We start from the raw sequence: 23,599 nt of genomic DNA, 5'->3' as shown, positions 1-23,599 counted from the left end.
CATCAACCTACCCACTAGCCTATTGTACCTCTTGTACTAATCATTGCATCCGCTCCTGTGAAAAATAACATAAGACAATTATGTTGCTTAAAATAAAATATATTATTTATATGAAAGCTAAAATTATGATTATACTTACATATTGTTGTTCAAATCCCTTTGACAGATGAGTTATACGAAATTATCAATGCAATTTTTATCCTACTTATTTAAAGGATACTTGCATATAAATGTATTACATTAGTAGTACAATTGAAAAAAAATATACTCTAAGTTAAATAATATCATCTTCTCTTAGATACGCATAAAATTCTTCACTCTCATATTATGTCGAACAATTTGTTTGCTATTTTTTTTTAAATTTTACTTGAAAATAATTTGCAAATGAACATTTGACATGAGTAAAATAAAAAATAATTGAGACTTTGAAACACGACTCCTAGAAATCTAATCACCTAGAATCTCTCTCCTTGAAACACGTTCACCCACAACTAGTGCCACTCCTCGAGGGAAACCCCAATATCATGGGTAACCTTCACTCTCTCTATACCAGGCATGCATCAGTCCTATCCTATCGAAATGCAACAACCCATACAGAATACATGATATCTCATGTTGTCGCTTCACTCTACATATCAACATCAAATTTCTCTCTAAAAAAAGAAATAACACAAAACGTTATCAAATTTAACATTGTAAGTTAGAAAAATAAAAGGAAAAAAATTATTGAGTAATTTATAATATTTAACTAAATATAGGGATACCCACTAGCCAATTGTTCAACGGTGTAGTTCTTAAACTTGTTCACCTTCACCTCCATGTGAGTCGTAAAGATTGGACCGCCCAATGAGCGAAAATTGAACTATGGGACCTTGATTCCCTCCTATGAGAATCTCTAACCTCCACCAAGATCCTCCTAACGAGCTCTCTCATAACATCATCAGCTTTGAAGGCTTTGGTCAGGTTGTGTGCTCGCCTTGTTAGTGAGGATATTGATGAAGAGGATGTAGACAAAGATGGCTTGGGAGGAGAGGGCGTGGATGGATCTATATACACAAAGTAAAAAAATTATTGTAGACAAATATAATTTTAACATAAATCACGAATAATAATTAGCAAATTTCCACACTTTGTCTCTTTAGGATACAATAGTCCACTGTCATGCATCTCCGATGATGCAAGGCGTTAGATTGGTGGTAGTCTTGGTGGATGAGGAGGTATGATATTAGCTGCATAGTACATTTATAACATCGATAATGTTATATCTAAAAAATTAATAATACTAATGACGTTTAAAATAAATAATTTTATAGAAACTAATATTATAGACCCATGGAAAATTATTCAAATTCATTGTCGTTTAACAACATTATATCTCGTCATTGCTTTCTTCCCCCTCTTCTTCAACCTCTTCTTTTTCTTCTTTTGCTTCCTCTTGTTCTTCATCGTACTTGTCTTTTACCTCAACCGCATCTTCTTCGTTTACATCCTCTTTGTTTTCTTCATCCTTAACCAGTTATACACTTATATGATCTACAAGAATATTTCGCCTTGTTAATGACCCAACATCATTATCCATTTGGTAAACATGGAGGTTAGCATTTGACAACTCTTGTTGGTAGGCAGCCATTTCACCAAATGTGGATATTGTTTCTCTTAAGAGATCAAACACATTGCTCATCATTACATTTTGATCTATACACCATGAACCACCATATTTAGGGTTTTCCATGCTAATAAACCTGCCCTGTTTGATACACCAACATAAAAAGGTTGTCATCGCACTAGGGGTGGCATCGAACTGAGCCGGTTTACAAGTAGGTCAAGTTCGGTTCGGTTTGGTTCGAATTATCTCGATCTCGAATTGAATTTGAGATCATACTCGGACTCGCTTAAGTAAACAAGCCGAGCTCGAGCTAACCGCCATTCAGTTCTGAGGCTCACGAGCCGGCTTGTTACTTAACGACGCTTTCGATTCAAAAATTTGGCATTCAGTAGCGGTAATCTTTGGAGTTCAGGGAATCAAGGGAAAAAATTGTAGGTCAAGAAGAATGGGACTGGGTACTCTAGGAGGAAACCTTTTGGTGGTGCTTTACAATTGTTGTGGCTTCATCAAGGCTGGCATTGACGGTGATTAGGACACCGTTGTAGTGGTCCCCAACTGCCTCGGCCGTCCTCCTCACTGTTCCAAGCGCTGGCTTGTCGTCGATCAACTTCTGTCCTACGAAGACCCCACTTCCATCTCCCTTCAGTGACCATTCAATCGCAGATACCTCATCAACCTAGACCTCGAGAAGGAAATCAGGGATCGTGTCTTCCACTCCATCCTCCACGTCGGTCCTGCTCAGTCCTCCCTGTTAGGAAACTAATGTTTCCTATTCTAATTTAGGTAACATATTTATTATTCAATTATATTTATTATTTAATAGAATGGGATGAAATTAAGTGATCTAATTTTGTTAAGCCCATTAAGGAATATGGGCCAATTGAGTAGATATCATAAGAATTCTGTGAACCCTATATAAGGAGACACATTATGGTTATGGTCCCCAAGAGACTAAATCACACACAGTTTCCCTTCTCCCCATCCGGAAGAGAGAAGAAGGTCCCATTGAGGAACTAAAGAGATTTAGTTAAGGAAGATCACAAAACCAATCATCCGTTCATATCGATTTTTGTAGAATTTCGCAACAGTAGGTGATCGTTTGGAATGGATTCAGGTATGTATCCCGAATCCTAATATTTTGGCATGATGTAAATTCTAGATTAGGATTTAAGATTATGGTTATTCTAACAAGTGGTATCAGAGCAGTACATTACTATTAGATTATTAAGATTTCTGGACTACTTCCGCAAAGAGCAAGACATAGAGCATCGACGTTGTCCATACCTTCTCCACGGAACTCATCTCAGGGTTGTGCGTCAACCGGAGTCGCCGTTAGAAGACAGAGGCCGACATCAGACGATGGAGGCCCGCGCTGCAGTGCCGTTCGGCAGGTAGGGGGCGACAGAGGAAGCCCACTACAGCGGGCGTGCTGCCTGTTGGGAGTAGCCGCAACATGGCACACTGCAGTAGGCCACGCTGCAGTGCCCGTTCACTACTACAGGGCACACTATTGCGCCCACTGAACGCACTACAACGATGATGAATAAAAACAAATTAACTCAGCTAAGTCAAGTCTTACTAGTTAGAATGATTGTCAAGGGGTTGAAAAGAGTTGGACGACTTGGCACGACTCGGATGGTAATCGAATCGGGAAGTTCGGGTCGACTCAGATGGGCTAAGCTGAGCCTGAGACAGGACCGAGCCGACTCAGTTCTCAAAATCCAAATTTTGCACCCATAGGAAATTTCTCTAGTTTAGCGTAAATAACTAGTATGCCAACTCGCTTTCGTGTGTTCTCTTTGGATAAAAAATATCACATATATATATTAAATTACAAAAATTGCAGAAGAAGAGATTCGATAAACATAAACACTGAAACAAAAAAGAAAAGAATTAACATTCTTATGGAAGCAATCAAGCACTCACTTGCTTTCGAAAGTTTTTTGCTACTATCAACTAGAAGAAAAAAAAAATGTTCTTGATTAACCAAAACCACTATCAAATACATAAAGAAAACAAGAGTTCGTGGTTGGACAAATGTACCTATCTCCACGTAAGAAATCTATTAAGATTATATTGCAATTACAACTAGAACTAGTCTCCCTGGTCCTGGTCTAACACCTAACAAGAGAAACACGGATCCTTCAGTTGGATCCTGGGGCAAGCATCCTTGCTCTGGTGTTGAAATCTCCTACATTCTTGTTCAGAATTCCTGCCATTGGCTTCCCACAGGAACAATGCATATGCTGCTTGTATATGGCTGCATTAATGAATTGAGCTGCGCATGAATCAATTTGGAAACCCATAAACAAGAAACAAAAACCAGAGAGACGGATCACCTGTTCTGTGGAGCGAGCTCCAGAGCTCGCTCGAAGAACCCTATTGTCATCTCATCGTCCCGGTGTTCCTCCCATCGCAGTATCGCGTAATCTGAAAGAATTTCTCCGTCGTTTGGATCCGCCAGGATCGCTCTGGCGTAGAACTCTTCTGCTTTCCTGTAGTCTCCCTTCCTCTGCGCCGAAATCTAGAATCAGTTAACGATGAAACAAGAGGTACGAAGAGGAGGAAGAATTAATCAAGGCGACCTTATGGAGAAACTGGGCGTAGTTTCTCAACACGAGCGCATCGCATGGATTCTCCTCCACGATTTTCTCAAAATGGCGCTCCAGTGTTTGTGTATCGAAGCTTTCACTTCCGCTTATCGTCAAAATCTGATGCATCCCCAACCCGGCGGCCATATACATAGCTGACACAGGTGGTTTCGGGGAAGAACCCTTCTCTGCTCCGTTCCAGAGGTCGAACAACCCCAGCACTGTAACTTCTTTTCCTTCAATGATATCGACGTCGGAGAAACTTGGTACCGAGAAGCTGAATTCTTCTTCTGCGTGGCCTTCTTTTTGGCCATTGTTCACTAGTTTCGGTGTCCATGGAGCCTCTGATACAGGTTCGAGCTCACGGAATCTAACCGGAGAATCGGCCAGTGACGCCCCCCGAGGTGCGATTGTAGAGTTCAAGTAATCGGATGAGATGGTGCGGGTGAGGTGGGTTTTTCGTGGAAGAATGGATTGATTAAGAGAAGAAGGAAGTGGATTGAAGACATTGTTGCGGGATGTGCTGGGGAGAATTGGGTTCCGGATGGCTTCGTTCATGCAAGCCAAAACTGGGGATGATGAGCTTCTCAGCATCATCCTTGAAACAAATCTCTGCAAGAATCCCAGGTTGAACGATTTGGTGAGGAAGACGAGGAGCTTTCCACTTCTCTTGAAATTACGACCAAGTTTGCATGATTAACAAATAAATATATGCAAGTCCTATTTTTTGAGCAATCGAGAACTCCTCCAACTTATTTGGAAGTTAATTTCTGGGACGTCCAAAAATGTGGGGCAGTCCTTTTTCAATTATTTTCTTTTTTTTTCATTAAATTTTATTTTTCTTAGCCATGACTTTTTTGTTTTTGTCATCACCAATAAAGAAAGAACTCAGCTTTGTTCATGGGGTGAGACGCGAGTGAGAAAGAGAAAATTTAAAGAATTAAATTAAGTAATTAAAGGAACCGCCGTATAAGGAATGTCAACGAACCGCGTCGGGCCTCGGGCAGAGAAACGGCCTTCTGACTGCAGGGTCAGGTCTCAGGCGCAGTTGCGTACGAACCATGGTCACGTCTTTGCAATAAATATATAAAATACAAAAATAATAATAATAATAAATTAATGAAAAATTAATAACGATGACGTCGTGAAATTAGGTCAAGCGACCTGTCGGGCGAGCGTTTGTCCCTCGCAGCACTGGCAGGCCGGCGTCGCACGCGCTCAGGGTGAACCTCACGTGCCTGATCGTCTCACGGGAACTTGTACCTACTATTTTTTTTTTTTGTTTAGAAGTTTACTAAACATGGATAAGGATTTTAGTGGTAAGCACACCCCTAATCCAAGCGGGCCCACCCCCATTTGTGTTAATTAGGAGACATTTAATCGAATTTCAGATTAACAAATCTAATGGCCGAATTTGATCAGTTACGATTTACTGTCAAAGTCAAGTCCAGACCAAAGTTGGGTTTAGATTCCTTAATGGAAAGTTAATTAAACTATGGTTTAGTGTTGTTTAAGCAACATTTATACTTATTTTCTGCCAAACTTGCCTTAAAAAACGATTTAATTGATGAACAAAGTCAATAGACTGGGCTTAAAATAACTCAAACCTTCCTCCAGTTTCTTTGTTCTCGAGTCTCCATGGGAAGAAACAACGAAAACTGCTCTCAGAATTGAAATAAATATTTGTTTATTTCTCGATTCATAAACTTGGACACCCCAAACCATCTTGAAATCCCAGTTGAATCGCCTGAGTCATGAGATGGAGTAAGTTCAAACCCCAAACTTGATTCCGAATTATAAAAACAGAAATTTTATTCTGTATTCATATTTGTTCTATCCAAATGCTTCCACTCGACCGAGTCACCGGACTCATCTCGCCCACCTACTAAAAACTCAAGTCAATTGATCACTTTGAAATCATGAAGTGAACTCGGTAAAGACGGGGAGCCACTGGGGTAAAAACACCGGAAAGAACAGGCCATGTGCTAGGGACTCGGAGGGGGCCTCCGTGGTTGTCTCATACGAGTCCAGGTGACTCTTTAGGGGGTGACAACGAAGAGACAATGCCTGAAAACTGGGCCGTTCGTAAGCCTTCCGTGGACAGAACCATGTGTGGCGTTATACGCCTATCCCATCTCTCTCCCTCTGCTCTGCTGGAAAAAAACAAAACGAGCTTCGAGGGGAAGAAGAAAACTTACTGTTCTAGCGCTCAATTATCATCATCAATAGATAATTCGATTTCGACCGACAGGGATAAAACAAGATTAAACGATGGGGTTCGCGGAGAAAGAGCTTCCAAGCGTTCTACTTTTAAAACAGTCAGGGAGAGGGGGACTGAGATTAGTGAATTATTGCAAGTTAATGGAGGGTTAAGAAAACAATAAAAAGTACAGCAGGGGAAGAGCTCTAGTCAATCAGGGCTCGTTGCTCGAAATGCCCCAACCACTGTCGAGCTTTCTCTTGTCTTTACTCCCATGGGTTCCCCCGTCAATCAGATTACGACGCGTCCGCCATTGACAAGTCCAGCTCTGATCCTTCCTGCAAAAGAGAACACATTAACAGATGCTGCGGAAGAAGAAGACGCGAACTGCGGAACGTAGTCGAGGCCATGCGGTGTTTTTGCTAATAATATTAGATTAGAAAATGAAAATCCTTTTTTAAGGGTTACAAAAATTCGGCCATAATCTGAGATACAATGATCGCTAATCACGGAGTAGTAGTCTCTTTAATAGGCTATTTACATGGTCAAAAGGCGAGACTTTCAGTTTGGTTTGGTTTAGAAATAATCGAACCGGTAGGGTTTCTTTCTCTCGTAACAAGTTCTGGACCGTCTGAGGCCGGGGACTTCAGGAGGTCGACAGGACCGGATCAGTGCGAAATTCAAGCCTTTGAAGAATGGGTGCGTTTTCACCTCCGCGGCGCCTCTCTTGGACCCGAGTCGATTGGCCGGGTCTTTGATTAGAAGACCCGATATTAGATCCCGAGCTAGAGCATCCAACCCGGACCCGGGCGGAAGGCATTCGCCCGGGAAAGATAAGGGCTTCTTCAGGATGTTCTTCAACGTGGCTTCATTGTTCTCCCCGGCGAACGGCGTCCGGCCGTAAATGATCTCGTACATGAAGATCCCGAACGCCCACCAGTCGACGGCATTTCCGTGGGACTTACCGGCTGCAACTTCCGGCGAGACGTACTCGTGCGTGCCAACGAAGGAGCAGGAGCGGGCGGCGACGGGCTCGGCGACGAACTGGGGGGCAGCGGTGAGGATGCGTACTTTGCGGGAACGGAGGAGGTGGGAAGGGAGGCACGAGATGCTGGTGGTGGCCTCGGCGCAGGAGGAAGAGGAGGTTGTGGGGTTGGAGGTGGAGTCCGGGGACTCGACTGAGGGATACGCGTCGGAGAGGAGGGAGAGATCGAAGTCGGAGAGCATAATGTGTCCGTCGGATCGAACCAAGATATTTTCCGGCTTCAGGTCGCGGTAGATTATGCCCAGCATGTGGAGATACTCCAGTGCCAAAAGAACTTCAGCCGCGTAAAACCTGGAAGTTGAAAACAAAATATAAGATTTAGATTGAAGCGCAGCGCACGCCTTCATTCAATTTCGCGATCAGATATAGAAATCTTCGTCTCCTATTTTTCGTTATCTTTGTCGTCCAGAATTTGGATTAAGATTACACCTCCAGGACAAGAGTTTACGCTTCCCATATTTACAGTTACAGGTTATCTCTTTCCAGTGACTAATACAGACTAGAAGCAATGGAGTACTGGCTCTGAAGTAGAGAAAGATCATTGGCCTCTGCACAGCGAAAACTGAAATTGGAAAAGATGGGTTTTCATGATGGGAAACAAGAAAAGGAACTTGCTCGAGATGAAAGGAAACAATTTCCCTTGGACGAAAATTTTTTGGAAGAGGAGTAAGTTTCCATTAAAAATGACTATGATGAACAGGACGATGAAACGTAACGAACACATGGTAGCAGAAAACAAATTACACGAGAAAATACAGCAAAAAAGGATAATAGATCAGACAAGCAAAAAATAGCAAAAATTTTCAAAAGATGGAAGCAGGTGTCCTTCCTTCCATCTCGTAATATGTAAAGCGGAAAAGTGAAAACTTGCAGAGCTTTCGCTGCCAGTAGTTTAATAATAAGGAAAAGTGACGAACAAAAAGACAGATGAAAGAAGAAAAACTAAGAATGATCGTAAATTAGGCCTGTAACACAGAAGCAAATACCCAGAAATCGGAATATTTTATGTAACAAGTGAGAGACACAGAAAACCCGAAAAAGAATTCGACAACAAAAAAAAAGGAAACAAGAGAGAAATGTAATTTCCGAGACGAACCTCGCAGAGTGGAGAGAAAATCGTTTCCCAGGCTGCTTATGCCGCAAGGTATGCAAATCTCCTCCCGGGCAGAACTCCATTACTACACAGGAGAAATGCGAGGCCTCAAACTCGGCGTACAGCGTCGGAAGGAAAGGATGGTCAAGCATCTTCAGAATACTCCTCTCCGTATCCGCCCTCATGGCTTTCTTCTTTAGCGCCAGTGCTTCCTTGTCGACGACCTTCATGGCGTAACAACTGTTCTCCGAGCCCCGGAGGCAGCAGAGATACACGTGTCCAATGTCGCCGCTGCCGATGCGGCGCACAAGCTTGAAGTCTTTAAAATTGAGGCCGTCCTTCCGCCGGACGGAAGCGGAGCGGATCGCCTTCCACGCCGAGTCCGACGAACGGTGAGGCTTCGAATAGAGACTCTCCGGCGGCGAAGTCGGCGGAATCTCGAACGCGTCGAAAGACAGACGGCTAAAACTACTACATCGGTCGCTGCTACTCATCGAGCTTTGGCTAGAGGTCAGAGTTTCCGAGCCGATTTCGTTGTCAGACTCCGGCAAGAACTCGAACATTTTATATCGACAAATCCTCTACTTTTTTTTCTCAACCGCAGCCTCCAAATTGAGCAGTTTCCCGAGCAATCGACCGTGGACGAAGAAGAGGACTTTTAAAACCACGCACGGGATGACGAAGACCAGATTTTTCGGTTATCTTTTCCCAAACTTTCACAAACAGAGCATCTTAACTTTTCTTCTTTGTCGGCGTTTTTCAACAAGAACAACCGAAGAAACGATCAAAGATCCGAGAAACAAAGACTTTGAAAGCACACTCGAACGTGAGCTTTTCTAGAGAGCGAATATGAGTCGAACCTAGAGAGAAAGAGCTCAAAGAAGGACAAATAGACAATCGCACTCAGCACACCTCCTCCAGTGCCAAGCCAAACCTATTTCTACGAAGGGAATATTTAACCAGACCACTAATTATCCGCCTCCTTCTCCAAAAGAAAAAAAACACGATAACGACAGAGCCACAGCAAGAAATTAACGCCGAGCTAATTAATTACACAGTCACACACACGAGAGGAGCCAAAACAGAGAGGGGTTCTTCGTTTTTTGATTATTCCAAAGCCCTAAAACCTCCTCCGAGATTCGATTCTCTGGTACGAAATCCAGATTACGGAAACCGACTGGTTTGCAAAAAGCTACACCCGTATCGCTTACAGGTATCAAAAACCGTGCCGCTCCGCCATTAACACACATTTCCCATTTCTCCAACCTTCCTCCATCACTGCAGCTTTCTCTTGTTCTGCAAATGCCTAAAATTTGGAATTTGCATCAGGGAAATCCAAACGAGAAGAAGAAGAATAGCTGTAGCGGCAAGAGCTTCAGCTTTCGCTTTCCTTCTCCACTTCCGACGGTTGGAAAAGACGGACCAGAAATTTATATACTAACGGCGAGGCAGCACCAACCCGGAGGAAGGGTAAACCGCGGGGCGAGTTGGTTTAACCATGGTTAAAGAAGGCGAGGCTGCTGGAGTGCCAGGCTCGCTCTGTATCTCCATTGACGTGTCGAGGAAGCCTCTCTTTTTTCCCGTTTTAGACTTTAGGCGTAATCAGGAGTAGGACGCTCGATTAGGCCCGTAAACACGTGCGCCATAGGGGGAGGGAGCCCCATGACGTGGACATCGCACGAGGTCGCATCCACCTATGACCACGTGGCTATTCTCTCGCCTTGTGGTGAACCGCGCTTGAAGTGGACGACTCGACCAGAAGGTATTTTGATTAAAAGACGGATTAGTGCTGGCGTAATGACGTCCGCACGGAGAACGATCACTGCATGCAGGGGGTATAAAGGAAAACTAAAATTGAAAACAACAACGGAAGAGCGCTTCAGCCGTCCATCACAGTGAGAACCCACCAGATGAATATTCTAAGTAAAAGACCGATTAACCCTCGAGGAATGAGCCCAGCGTGGAGAACGTACAAGAGCAGGGCAGAGGTATAAAAGGGAAGAAGCGACTGAGCAGCTTTTGAGCCCACCAAATGAATACTCTGAATTAAAAGACGGATTAACCGTCGTAGAATAACGACTGCATGGAGAAAGCATCGGTGCATGCAGAGGTATAAAAGGAAAGTCGATTAAACAACAGAGAAGCTCCTCAGCCGTCCATCGGGACGACTAGATGAATACTCCAATAGTCCAATACGTTGTCAATGATGGGGAAGACAGAAAAGCACAAACACGGATTTATGAGTACAGGCCCCACAAAAAATCCAGACAAAACTGAATATAGTCCAACGGCGGAGATGTCTCCAAATCGAGCATCTTATCATGGTACGCTCCTCCAGTAAAGAAAGGGCCCCCCCACAGAGGACAATCCATGTAAGAGTTGCTGACGAATCCGACAGCAGCGGAGTCCCCGGGCCCACATGAGGAACATGGCCGCAAAAGTATGCTGTCTTGAACACGGGCCCAGCTGTCCTCACGTAAGGCGACCGAAAGTACGTCAAGTGGAAGCCTGCACTATGGACGACGCTCAACTTCTCGAAATCGAGAAGCCAAACGCCTTCATTGAAGGTGTTTGTTGCTTCACGCCGAGACAAGGAGCTCCCGCCAAGTGTCTCTTTGGAACCCTTATAATTGAAAAAAAAAAAAAAGAATTTGATCATTAAGACTAATTTTTTAATTGAATAAAAAGGAAAGGAAAAGATAAGAGCATATCACCGTATTAGAGTCACATGATAAGTCCATTGAGGTTACATGACATGTCACATGTTGTGAGCATGACTGCAACCAATCCTTCAATCAAAAGATGGGGAGATTGGATCTGCTATCCACAACCATGTGATATTGTTTTAAAATTGAACAAAATGTGGGGGGTACATCAATGGTCTAAGTGACTTTGCTTGTTCTAAAGAGAAAACTATAATTAGAAGTTGATTGGTGGCCATTAGTGTAATTCGACAAAAAAACCATTAACAACATCCACATGTCTCAATTGACAATTTGTCAGTCTCAATCGGTGTCTTCGTGTTTAAGGGCAAATAATCTAAGAGGTGATAACCCTGACTTTTAGTACCTAAATTTTTCTCCCAAATAAACGAAACTTTGTCTTGTTTGTTGCATTTTCGCTCTCAAAACTTGAATTACAATAGTGAGTATTGTTATTTCGAGTTTTGACTATGTTTTGAGCAAACCCATAGCAACATAAGCAACATGTGAAACATCATATCTCTTCAAAATATAAACCAAGTCGACAAGCTTAAATGAGAATAAGAGAATCCATGATTACTAATTGAACGACTTCTATAAACAAAACGAGTTGATTATGTCAATAATATGATTAATTTTAACGATAAAATCACATTAAGAATACTATTAAAAATGAAGTAAACAGTTCCTTAGATTCTCAAATGTAGAATAATGCTCAAACTAGTCTCCCACTAAGATTCAGTCTTAGCAACCAACCAAATGAGCTGTTGATGAGCAACCCCATGAAGAATCTCGTCAGCTCTTGTTTGATATTTGTAGACAAGATAAAGCCAAAAATTTTGTGTCACTACTTAATTACATAAATTAACACTTAGATCATATCATTGTCCCTACATGAATTTTAAATAGAATAGAAGTGGTAGTTTTTTTTTTTATAGGGCAATAGAGAAGGCTCAATCTTAATGAAGCAAGGTTTAAATAATTAGAAGAAGATAATAATAATCAATTAAAGTAATCAAAAGCACAACCCAATCCAATATTCCCGGTGTTTTGAATTAAGCCAAGGCGACAAAGAGACAATTTGTCACATCCCCTTCCCTAGACTTTCCCAGCACGGATTACTCAAGAAACTTCCGCCTAGAAGCCCAGCCCCACCTCATCATTAAACAATAATTTACCATCTTAATTAAATAGTAACTAAAATTTTGTTATTATTCGTGCTTTAAGTCCCTAGCCGTTGATCTCGAGATCAAAGGTCGGGACGAAAAGGTCAGAGGAGGGGTAGGAACGTAAAACAGTGAAGAACGTCTGGGTAAAACTGGAGGTAGGTTGGTGGGGGGAAGCTGACCGGTGGGAGTAAGAGCCGTGGTCCCCACGAGGCGCCGCTATCTTTGGCGGACGTCGTCGAGCGGAAATCGGATTATCAACGTCAACGCTGACATCAGCATGAAAACTGAGATAATATCTAACCGTTAATAAAAGTCGAGATGTGATTGATAAGGTCCAATAATAATATGTGACAGGGGCACCAAAGTCATAAAAAAATGAGACACCCACTTATGGTTTATTTATCACCCTTGAAATCCCGTATGTATCGATTAAAAATAAAATTAATTAATTATTATAAAATTAATCTCATGATATTAAAAAAAAAATTTGTGTAAAATGGTAGATAGAAGGAGCAAAGTTAGAGGGGCACATGAACTCCCCTGACCTAGATAACACCATATGTGAGCAAAGGGAGGTCCACATTTGAGAGAGACTGGTTGCATCTTACAAGTGACACCGCAAATTTATATCGACACATGGGGCTTAGTTAGGAGGACTACATCAACAATCCATATCTGCATTACCATCACATCCTTTAGAATTTTGATGGTCCTCTTTGACAACAACTTGTGCACCTACCCTTGGGTTTTAAGTTTAGTTGTTTGTAATTGATCATTGGCATCACTTATAATTAATATAATTAAAGTAAAAAAATAATAATTATTATTCTTAAAAATAGTCAAAAAATAAAATAATAATTAAATTATCCTTTTGACTAACTATTTTTTAGAATAATAATGATCAAATTCTTATTTTCCTTTCTATGGAGTTCAAACAAACCCTAAAGGGTTTAGGGTTTTGTGATGTGGTAGAATTAAGGGTTTAGGGTTTAGTAGCATTAGGGCTTGTTTTTAGGTTATTTTATTTTTAAAATAATAATTGGTAATTATTTAATTGCAATAAATATCATTATTACAAGTCTCAAGTGTTTTCTCCGCAGCTTTTTCCATTCGTTTTTTCTAGAGGAAGGCAATAGGGTAGCTTCTTCGAGGAAGAAGTACGTTCAGACTCCAGATGTAAACGATGCAGGAAAGAGAAAAAGAAAATGGAGAGATGATGGCTCTGCCTGTTCAGATCTCAGAATCCAGACTTCTTTACTTCTCGAATTCGAATTCGAATTCGAACTCCATCGATGCCGCTGTAATTAGCTGAATCGACTTTTCTTTTCCGTTTTTACAAGAAAATTTAATGCTTAGGTCGTACAGAAACAGGGTTTAGCTTCCAGTTTTATTATATCTGGGTTCGCTCCAGTTTCAGATATATAATTGGAAGCTGACGGTGATGTGCAGAGAGAAAGAGGGAGGAAGATGGGGTTAGGATTACAGCGGGAGGCAAGCAGGCAGCGGGAGGACAACACATGCTGCTCTGTCCGAGGGCAGGTCCACATTTCTTTAATGGCAGCGACGAAAGAGAGGGGCCGGTGGCTCACAGTTAATGAATTACGAATCCGAACAGGGAAGCAACTTCCGCCATCAAAATCTGGAAAAGAGGAAGAGTCTCTCTCACTAACAGACGGCAACAAAGGGTGATTCTGGCACCTTTGGGGATTTATGTGCACCGGGGAAGAAGAAGACGATACTAGATCACTAGGAAAAGTAAAATTGATTTCAAGGGTGATCGACTTTTCTGCAGAGAGAAATTTTATTAATAAAATATTCTGATAAATTTGACTTTTATAAATTTTATTTATTTTTTATTAATAAACAAAAAGATAGATTTTAACTTGTGATAAATTACTAAATACTTAAAAATTAAATTAATATTAGTTAATTAACTAAATAAAAGATAATAATTAAAAAAATACATACTTTAATAATATTAAAATATTTAAACAATTTGTTATTTATTAATATCTAAATTCTCATTCCTAAACTAGTAATTAAATATAATATTAACCATCATTAATCTATATAAAAATATATTTTTTATTATATAAAGTTAATCTATCAACTCTTAAGATAGTTGTGCTTAAATTTTTTTATTAATAAACTTAAATAAATTTTAACTTGTGATAAATTACTAAATAATTTAAAATTTAATTATTTTTATTAATTAAATATATAAAAATAATAATTAAACAAATGTTTGTTGGTGGCTTCAAACTTGTAAAAATTTTGGTGTATATGATACATGCAAACGACTATGAGATTTCTTCTACTTATCATATACCTCTATCAAGAGAGAGGGATTATCGATAGGGAAACTCGCACTATCAGAGAATTGATTCCAAACACTTTTGTGGAAGCTTCTTGTGGCTAAACGGAAGGAATTATCGACTTTTAGGATGGATGCTCTCTTGCCTTTGGTTAGGTAGTGGACATGACAAGATTGGTTCTGGATGCTTTGGAAGATTTTGTCTCACAATAGGATGGGAAGGTGTGGACCTCTGACGAACACTAAGCTTGTGGGGTTCTTTTGAGAGAGTTGTTGACGACGTCCAAGTATCCGGCTATGGCGGGGAGTGTCTGGGACAGGGCTGTTGTAGTGGTTGAGAAGAGGGAGGAGAAGAATGACGATGATGCAGGGGGTTTAGGACCCAATAAAGCTCAAATATTTTAGCAGATGGTCGTAGGGTATAGAATTCGATGAAGGTTCAAGGAGGAGTTTTTGATGAAATCTTGTGGTGAAATTCTAACCAGGTTGGGCATGGCAAAGCTCGTTGCAAGATTAGGCTTCTTTCTAACAATTCTAGGCTTCTTGTGAGTTCCTCTATTTGGGACCAAGCATGGGCGAGTGTCAAGAGAGAGGGCCAGTCGATAGGGAATCAGTTATGCCCGTCATAGTGCCCCATTTTCTTTGTCAGCACCTATGAATATTTTGTAACAGATCCCACCAGGAAAAGAACCCAAATAGCTTCAGGATTAAAAGCAATCTAAAAGAACCCCTTTCCTTGTCCCAGAACTTCTTGGGCTTTGGCTCCATAATCGATTTCAGCACCAATCCTAAAATCAACGGTGCATGTGAGAGAAGAAGAATCGATTTCTCAACCAACAATAAATTTAAAAGGAAAAAATGAAGGAGAGGATCTTATAGGAAAATGATATTGATTCAAGAAATCCTGCTTATATGGTTTTGAAGATCATCTTCCTTGAAGAGAACAAGGATCAAGACCCATGAGAATGCATCTCAATGCAATAAATGAGCCACTGACTCACATAAAAATGGCCACCACATATTTCATATAAACTAGTCAACATTTGAGACGCATCATAAACAAGTTCTTCAGATTCAGATCTTTTTCTTTTTCTGTGCTCTTTCTTTATTAAATCGACACCATTCTTCTCACTCTTCTTCAAGTCCACATCTGTTTCTGTTGTGTGTTTCCTTTGCTTTTTGTCCTTGGATTTCGAAGCTGTTCCATCCAATTCCATTCCATCAGAGGATGTCTTGGGTACTTATGAATCAAGTTTCTTTCCATCACCTATCAACCTTTCTCTGTTTGGATCTTGTTCAACATTCTCAGAATCTGGAATTGACTTGTTTTTCTTCTTTTTTTCTTTAGATTTTGCACTTGGATCACTAGAATGATTCTCGTAACTCAGATCACCCATATCTACAGCTGTCTGTTCAATCACATCCCCAAGAGAATCTGAAGATTTTTTTTTTTTTTTCTTTTTCTTCTCCTTCTTGGATTCTGTGTCCACCTCTTCCCTATCACAGGATCCGTTATTCATATCAGGTTCATGTTTTTCACTATCAATTTTTTATGATTTTCTTCCAGTCTCACTATCTTTCTCAACAGTATCTTTTCTTTTTTTCTTGTGATCTTTCTTCCCATCATCCTTATAAGAAATTTCGTCTTTTATGGAATCAGCCACATCAAATACACATCAGGACCTACCATCAAATATGGAACTCAACTCACAAACATGTAGAGGGTCTCAGTGAGTTAAACTTGAGCCTCACCTTGCTCTTTGTAGTTGTTGGTGACTGCAGTGGCAGGGCGTTCGCTGCAATTCCAATCAATAACAAAAGTGACAGAATGCCTCTTAACTCTAGAGTTTATTATCACCAAAACTTAGAAGCATCTGAATTTAAAAAGCAGATGAAAATTTTCATTTCCTTCATGACAACCCATTTCATTCAGTCAAGGAGAATGAAATACCAGAAGCAAAATCGTATCCAATAATGGACTTTACCGATGCATACTTCTACAGAGAGTAAGGCTCACATTATTTTTCTCCTAGAACTCCTAAGTTTCACATCAAGTATTTGATCTACCTCAAATAAAACTTAGATGTCTTTCTCTGCACCAAAGGAACTACATGCAAAGAAGCAATAAATGGTTTTCATATTGTACAGTCCACAAGAGAATCCTCAACAATGTTTTCTCATGGCAGTGAAGATAAACTAAAGCAGTTTAGTACCTTGCTATGCAGAACTTGAAGTACAGATCTTCTAAGTCAAAAGAATTTGCTTTCCAACTATCAACCTAAAAAGCAGTTTCGAAGAAGTGGTCATGGATACGATGTAAGTTCAACAGTTGCAAGATAACAGGATTGTGACATCATTTTCCTCCCCTTAGAAGCTCTCAAGCACGCAGCAAAGCAAGCAATACCACGAGAATGACGAAAGCACCAGGTAAAAGTTTTTTGAGAAGTACACGAACTAAGTTACGAGTGCATCCTTACACACGACACCAGCCAAAAACAACAATTTCCAATGCTTCTTTCCAGAGACACATTTTCCTTCTCCGGCTAGCATACATTATCGAAATTGAGGTAGATACCATGGATAAAACAATTTGAACTTAACCAAGAATAAAAAGGCCACCATATAAACACGACAACTAAAACCTTCAAACATCAAAAACACATAAACCTGTCCAAAACGAAAAAGGATTCTTTAAAGTTCAAACGGTTCAGCAAAACGAATCAAACAAGAATGAATCTTCAAAATGCAATGACTGCCTAACAATTCAGACATCTCCCACGCACAACATTTTACCCTTCCCAGAGTGTTAAAAGCAATCTCCCCCCAACAATAACCAATCAGTTTTACCAACACCACGAACCTCGATACTCGTTTCCGACTGCAGGGCTGAAAGAGTCCCCGGCAGCCCCCTGTCCAGAAACGCAGCTACGGATTGCAAAAGAGGCCCCAACTTTCGCCTTCCTCTTCTCCTCAGTCCTCTGTTATTTAGCCTCCTGACCAATCTCCACTGCCACCGATGAGTACTTCTGCTTCATATTCTGGTTCTGCGGACCTGGCGAGATCGCAGATGTCGTCTTAGTCCCTCTGGCAACTTCAGCTACCATGGACTGTCTCTGCCTTGTGCGAGGCTCGATCTGGCGCGACGCTGAGTCCTCAAGTAGGGTTTTTATTTACCCATAACCCCGGTGTCTCGGTATCGGGACCCCAAAAACCCGACGCCGGACTCATGATATTGACACGAACCATTCAATCGTTATGATCGAAACCGTAGATTCGAGAAGAACCTAAATAGTTTTAATGGAGAATAGAGGCTCCAAACATACCACCAGGAAAATATTTAGACGTGTTTTGGTAGGGGTGCGCCAGGCCCGAGCAGTAGTGCAACGCTTGGGCGACGCTCGAGTGTCCTCGGCAGCAAGCTACCGATGGTGGACCCTCCCCCACAAGAAATTAATTTAATATCATGTGATCCGATGGACCACGTATCAGATATTAAACTGATAAGAACAGATACTACACTTGATCTTAGCCAAAAGGCCGAGAAAGGTATGCTTGATCATGAAGTTTACATTAGGTTTTATAGGTCGCCTGCTTAGACGTTCGTTGCATTAGCTGTCAATGTGGGACTAAAGAAGGCAACAAACTGTAGGCTAATTTGAGGTTATAAAAAGTTTCGACCATTATACTCAATATAAAATATGTATATAAAAATTGTTGCATGGTAAAAAAAATTATTTTTATTTTTTATTTTATTTATACTGTAATTTATTTGTAAATTTTATTCTATTAGGGCATATAAATAAAAAAGTTGTAGGAATTTTTTTATTTGATTTTTCTTGATTCTATTTGCCTATAAAATATTTAAAATAAAAAAATAAAATTTCTATTATTCTTATAATAAATTATAAAAAAATAAATACTAAAGTTGTTCTTATTACTTACTCCTTCTTTTAATATTATTTTTATTATTTAAATTTTAATTTATTTATAGTGTAAACACAAATACCATAACTAATTTCCTAATTGTTTCATATCGCAATAAAAACCCAAGAAAATCGAAAAAATAAAAATTTTCAATAAGAACAAGTTTTTAATAAAAAATTAGTCTCAAATTTTTTTATTTGTCTTTCATTGTATTTTCTTATGGCGAAATAAATGATCCCTTAAAAAAGAAATATAAATAAGTAACATAATAATTAAAAATAAAATCATATTTCCCTTAATTTCCCCGTTGGGCTTCGGTTTTGCCTTCATTTCGGAAGTTTGTCGTCTTCTTTCGTGACGTTGTAGCTAATTCCGATTCCAGAACTAACGGTGATGACGTTGAACGAATTTCTCTTATCTTTTGTTGAGGCTTAAAGTCTTTTGTTTGATGAAACGGAGATCAGCTCTCGCCATCTGTTTTTGTTGTGTTTTTTTTAATCGTTTGTAAGATCTCAATTGTTTGTATAGTTTTCCCAATTTTACATGAAGTTTCTCGAGCATTTACCTCGGAAACGATGGTTACAGGGTTTCAGAAAGGTTGATCCAGATAGATGGGAAATCGCAAATGAAGGTTTTTTAGGAGGACAAAGACATATGTTGAAGGGCATTAAGAGAAGGCGGCATGTTTCTCAGAACTTGCAGCATCAGGATATGGGTGCTTGTGGAATTGGGAAAGTTCGGTATTGAAGAGGAACTCGAGAGAATCAGAAGAGACCGAAGCGTACTGATGGTTGAAATCGTCAAGCTCAGACAGCAGCAGCAGCAACACTCACGGACACAACTTATTGGCGTGGAAGACCGATTGCAAAGCACGGAACGGAGGCAGCAACAGACGATGGCCTTTCTGTCCAGAGGTCTTAAAAATCCCAACTTTTTTCAGCAATTGATCCAAAACCGTTAACGACGCAAGGAACGGCGATGCAACGTCGGAAAGAAGGTAGAGATATACACCAATTGCCTGAAGCGGTCCTGACATGGCAGATTACTCCGTCTTATTCTTTTAATTTTTAAAAGAATTTAATCAAAATTAATCACCTTCTTGGTTGATGGGTACTCTGATAATATAGAACATCATTTATATAGAATATACTTTTATTTTATAATTTTGATTTTAACTAATCGCATAAATAAGTGTGTGAAAAAAAGAAGTTGCCCGTCCCATGCGAAATAGGTAAAGCATGAGAATAACCCTTATTTGTTATAGTTATCGACCATTTTATACCTTTTTTTATATTACTTAGAGATAAATTATTTATAAAAACCCTTGTTTAAGTGAAGAATAATTTGTGCTATTATGGGAACATTAGATGATGGAAATTTTATTTTTCTCTTTGACTAATAATCTCATAAAAAAATTCTATTAAAAATGATCTTTTATCAATTTTTATTTTTTTAACATTTCTCTACGACAAGAGGAATTGAGAAGAATCTAGAATAATAAAATGGGAAATTTGTCTAAGAAATGACACGAACACTACAAAATATTGATCAACAAGAAAAATTATTGAGTCACGATTTTTTTCTACATTTTTCATTGGCACAAATTCATGCTTTTAATGTGTTTGGTCATTTCATGAAAGACTGAATTTGAAGTAATATGAATAGTTGTTTGGTTATCACAATATAGACCCATATGACCCCCTTTATAAAACCTAATTCGATAATAAGGGTCCTGATCCATAGGAGTCCACTAACTATGTGAGTCACGACTATGTATTCTGCTTCTACACTAGATCTTGCAACCACATTTCGCTTCTTACTTCTCCATGTAACTAGGTTCCTTCCAAAAAAAGTGCAATATCCAAAAATAGATTTCCTATCATCAGGTGATTTATCCCAATATGCGTCTGAGAAACCTTTTATGTTGAAGTGTCCATGTTTTTTATAAAGTAATCCTCTCCTTGGAGCTGCTTTTAAGTATCGTAATATTTTCTCCAAGGCTTGCCAATGGGTAAGTTGTGGTTTATGCATGTATTGACTCACCACACTTACAACATATGATATGTTTGGTCTAGTTACTGTGAGGTAAATCAGTTTGCCCACAAGTCTTTGATATATGCCAATATCAATATCTTCTTCAGACATTGCACATAATTTTACATTCGTATCCATAGGTGTGTCAACTGCACAACACCCCTTATTCATGTTTATTTGAGGAGGTCCAAGACATATTTCCGTTGAGACAATATTATCCAATGTTTGGATTGAAGGACTTCTATGCCCAAAAAATAATTGAGAAGTTTGAAATCTTTAGTTTTGAATTCTTGACATATCATGTTTTTTACTTCTTGTATGTTACGCACAACATCACCAGTTAAGACAATGTCATCGACATATATAGCTAATAGTATTTTTCCTTTTGAGGTATCTTTAAAATATACCGAATGATCTACCGAGCACTGACGAAAGCCAAACTGTAGTAGTGCTTGGATAAATTTATCAAACCAGGCCCAAGGGGATTGTTTAAGCCCATATAAGTTTTTTTTTAACCGGCATACCGACTCCCCCTCAACCACATAACCAGGTGGTTGAACCATATAAATTTCCTTGCATATATCACCATTAAAGAATGCATTTTTTACATCGAGTTGATATACAGGCCATGATGAGTTAGCAGCAAAAGATAATAGGATAAGTATCGAATTTAACTTGGCAACAGGAAATAAGGTCTCCTCATAATCCACTCCATAACATTGAGTGTACCCTTTACCAACAAGTCGGGCCTTAAGACGAGCAATGGACCCATCCAGGTTATGTTTAACCGAAAACACTCATTTACAACCTACCGGTTTGTTACCTTTTGAAAGCGGTGCTAAGTGCCAGGTCTGATTCTCATATTAGAAGTGTATTTCTTCATCCATAGTCGTCTTCCATCCTGGATATTGTAGGGCCTCATGATAGGACTGCAGAATAAAGGTGGAAGAAAGAGATGAAAAGAACTAAGAACAAGCGGAAGACAAACGATGGTTAGACATAAAGTTGGATATAGGATGAGAAGTAGTACATAAACGACGTTATTTTCTTAGAGGAATAGGCTGAGTATCAAAATTTGGACCAAACGTAGTAGGGGACGGATGTACCTCGGGAGGATCCGAAAACTCGATAGGTGAGGTGGTGGTCGGTGCTTCAGGGGGCTGAGTAATATCAACATTAAATGGCACAAATGACCAAGGAGTCGTAGGAGGAAATGTCAAACTTGGAGGAGCATCAGTTGAGGAATAGAAAGGATTACCCTAAAAAAAAGTCACATCCCAAGACACAAGTATCTTCCGAAGGATAGGAATATAACAGACATAACCTTTTTGGGTACGAGAGTACCCCAAGAAAATGCACTTCATAGAACAAGGAGCAACTTTACTCTTTTGAGGAGATGTGACATGAACAAAACATGCACATTCAAAAACCATGAGAGGAAGAGAAAGGCAGTCTTCACCAGGAAATAATACAGAATAAGGAGTTTTATAACTAAGAACAGATGAAGGTAACCTATTTATAAGAAAATAGGTTATCTGTATACCTTCATAGAGTAGAGAAGGCCCCAAGTAACCTCAAGAACATGACGATTCTTTCTTTCAACAACACCATTTTGTTGAGGGGTGTAGGTACAAGATATTTGATGGATAAGACCATTACCCTCAGAGAAGGATTGAAAGTCACTTAAAAAGTATTCCTTAGTATTGTCAAACCTAAGGATTTGAATTTTTTTCCCAAACTGAGTTAACACCATAGCATGAAAGGTATTAAAAATAGTAATTATTTCAGATCATTCTTTAAAGAGATATAACCAAGTAACCCGAGTAAAATCATCAACAAACATAACAAAATATTTAACATGAGAAATATTAGAGACACACAAGGGTCCCCATACATCAGAGTGTACTAAAGAAAAAGGAACAACACTTGTAGTTTTAAGTTGAGTAGAATATGTATTCCTTTGGTGTTTGCTTAATTGATAAAGCTCACAATTGAAAATAGAGAGGGACTTTAACAAAGGAAGTAAATGACGAAGGGTAGGTGTAGATGGATGGCCAAGTCGGTTGTGCCAAAGTTGTGCCTCAGAGTAGAGGATGATAGTGCAGCTAATGGAGGAAGGTCGAAGTAATACAAGCCCCATTTTTCATGGCCGCCACCAATCACCCATTTCATAGTTAGATCCTAAAATGTACAAGAAGATGGTGAGAAAATGATAGAGCAATTCAATTTTTTTGTGATTTGACTAAATGAAAGTAAGTTTAAAGGAAATTAAGGGACAAATAAGACAATTTTAAGAGGGATAGAGGATATAATAGACAATGAGTCCTTGCTAAGTACTTTGCTTTGAGTACCATTAGCAATAGTAACAAATTTATCTGGAAGACATGGAGATAAAGAATGGAGCATGTGTTTGTTACTTAACAGATGTTCGGAGACCCCGAAGTCTATTATCCAAGATAAAGAAGAGGAAGAGGAAGAAAACATACCTAAGGCAATGGCGGTAGCAACCGTAGGTAAAGGTGGAAGGGAAGATTCCATAATAGACTTCATCTTCTAAAATGTGACATAGTCTTCAAGAGTGAGAGTCATTTTTGCGGATTGGGAGTCAACCTTTTCTTCTTGTTTATCAACATTAACGAAGGCTGGTTAGTCGTGGCCCAATCAAGTTTTCCATGAAGTTTCCAACAATTTTCCATGAGGTGGGTCTGACCACCACAGTAGGTGCATATGCGAGGCTTAGTGCGTGAGTGGATAAGACCCATTCTACCACCTCTTGTGCGGCCTCTAAAATTTTTGTCACATCCTTGGTTGGAAGATGATGTACCTCTATTACCGGAGTACATAGTGGATGAAACATCAATAGGGGAAGTAGGAGATGGATCAGATATCCACAACAATGTAGCACTAATTTCATCAAAGGA

General features: G+C 39.7%; 1 protein-coding gene, 1 long non-coding RNA gene and 1 other non-coding gene across 3 annotated transcripts; all 3 read right to left on the bottom strand.

Moving 5' to 3' along the window:
• Positions 1–6,855: 6,855 nt before the first annotated feature.
• On the bottom strand, positions 6,856–9,920 carry LOC137951391 (protein kinase PINOID-like). Its single transcript, XM_068798010.1, has 2 exons — positions 8,539–9,920; positions 6,856–7,733 (listed from the first exon to the last, which is right to left on the bottom strand). The coding sequence occupies exons 1-2, from the start codon at positions 9,096–9,098 to the stop codon at positions 6,974–6,976; spliced, it is 1,320 nt and encodes a 439-aa protein (XP_068654111.1). The 5' UTR covers positions 9,099–9,920; the 3' UTR covers positions 6,856–6,973.
• Positions 9,921–15,630: 5,710 nt separating this feature from the next.
• On the bottom strand, positions 15,631–18,255 carry LOC137951827 (uncharacterized). The gene is made up of 3 exons (XR_011112164.1): positions 17,581–18,255; positions 16,934–16,998; positions 15,631–16,516 (listed from the first exon to the last, which is right to left on the bottom strand). It is a non-coding gene; the product is annotated as an uncharacterized lncRNA (long non-coding RNA).
• Positions 18,073–18,270, bottom strand: LOC137952401 (U2 spliceosomal RNA). Its single transcript, XR_011112236.1, has one exon. It is a non-coding gene; the product is annotated as a U2 spliceosomal RNA (small nuclear RNA).
• Positions 18,271–23,599: the final 5,329 nt, after the last annotated feature.

Source organism: Aristolochia californica, unplaced genomic scaffold (genome assembly GCF_029961685.1).
Source record: "Aristolochia californica isolate CCGP_79_NKW_82.1479 unplaced genomic scaffold, dmAriCali1.0.hap1 SCAF_15, whole genome shotgun sequence".
Taxonomy (NCBI): Eukaryota; Viridiplantae; Streptophyta; class Magnoliopsida; order Piperales; family Aristolochiaceae; genus Aristolochia; species Aristolochia californica.
This window is presented reverse-complemented; position numbering and strand designations above follow the sequence as displayed.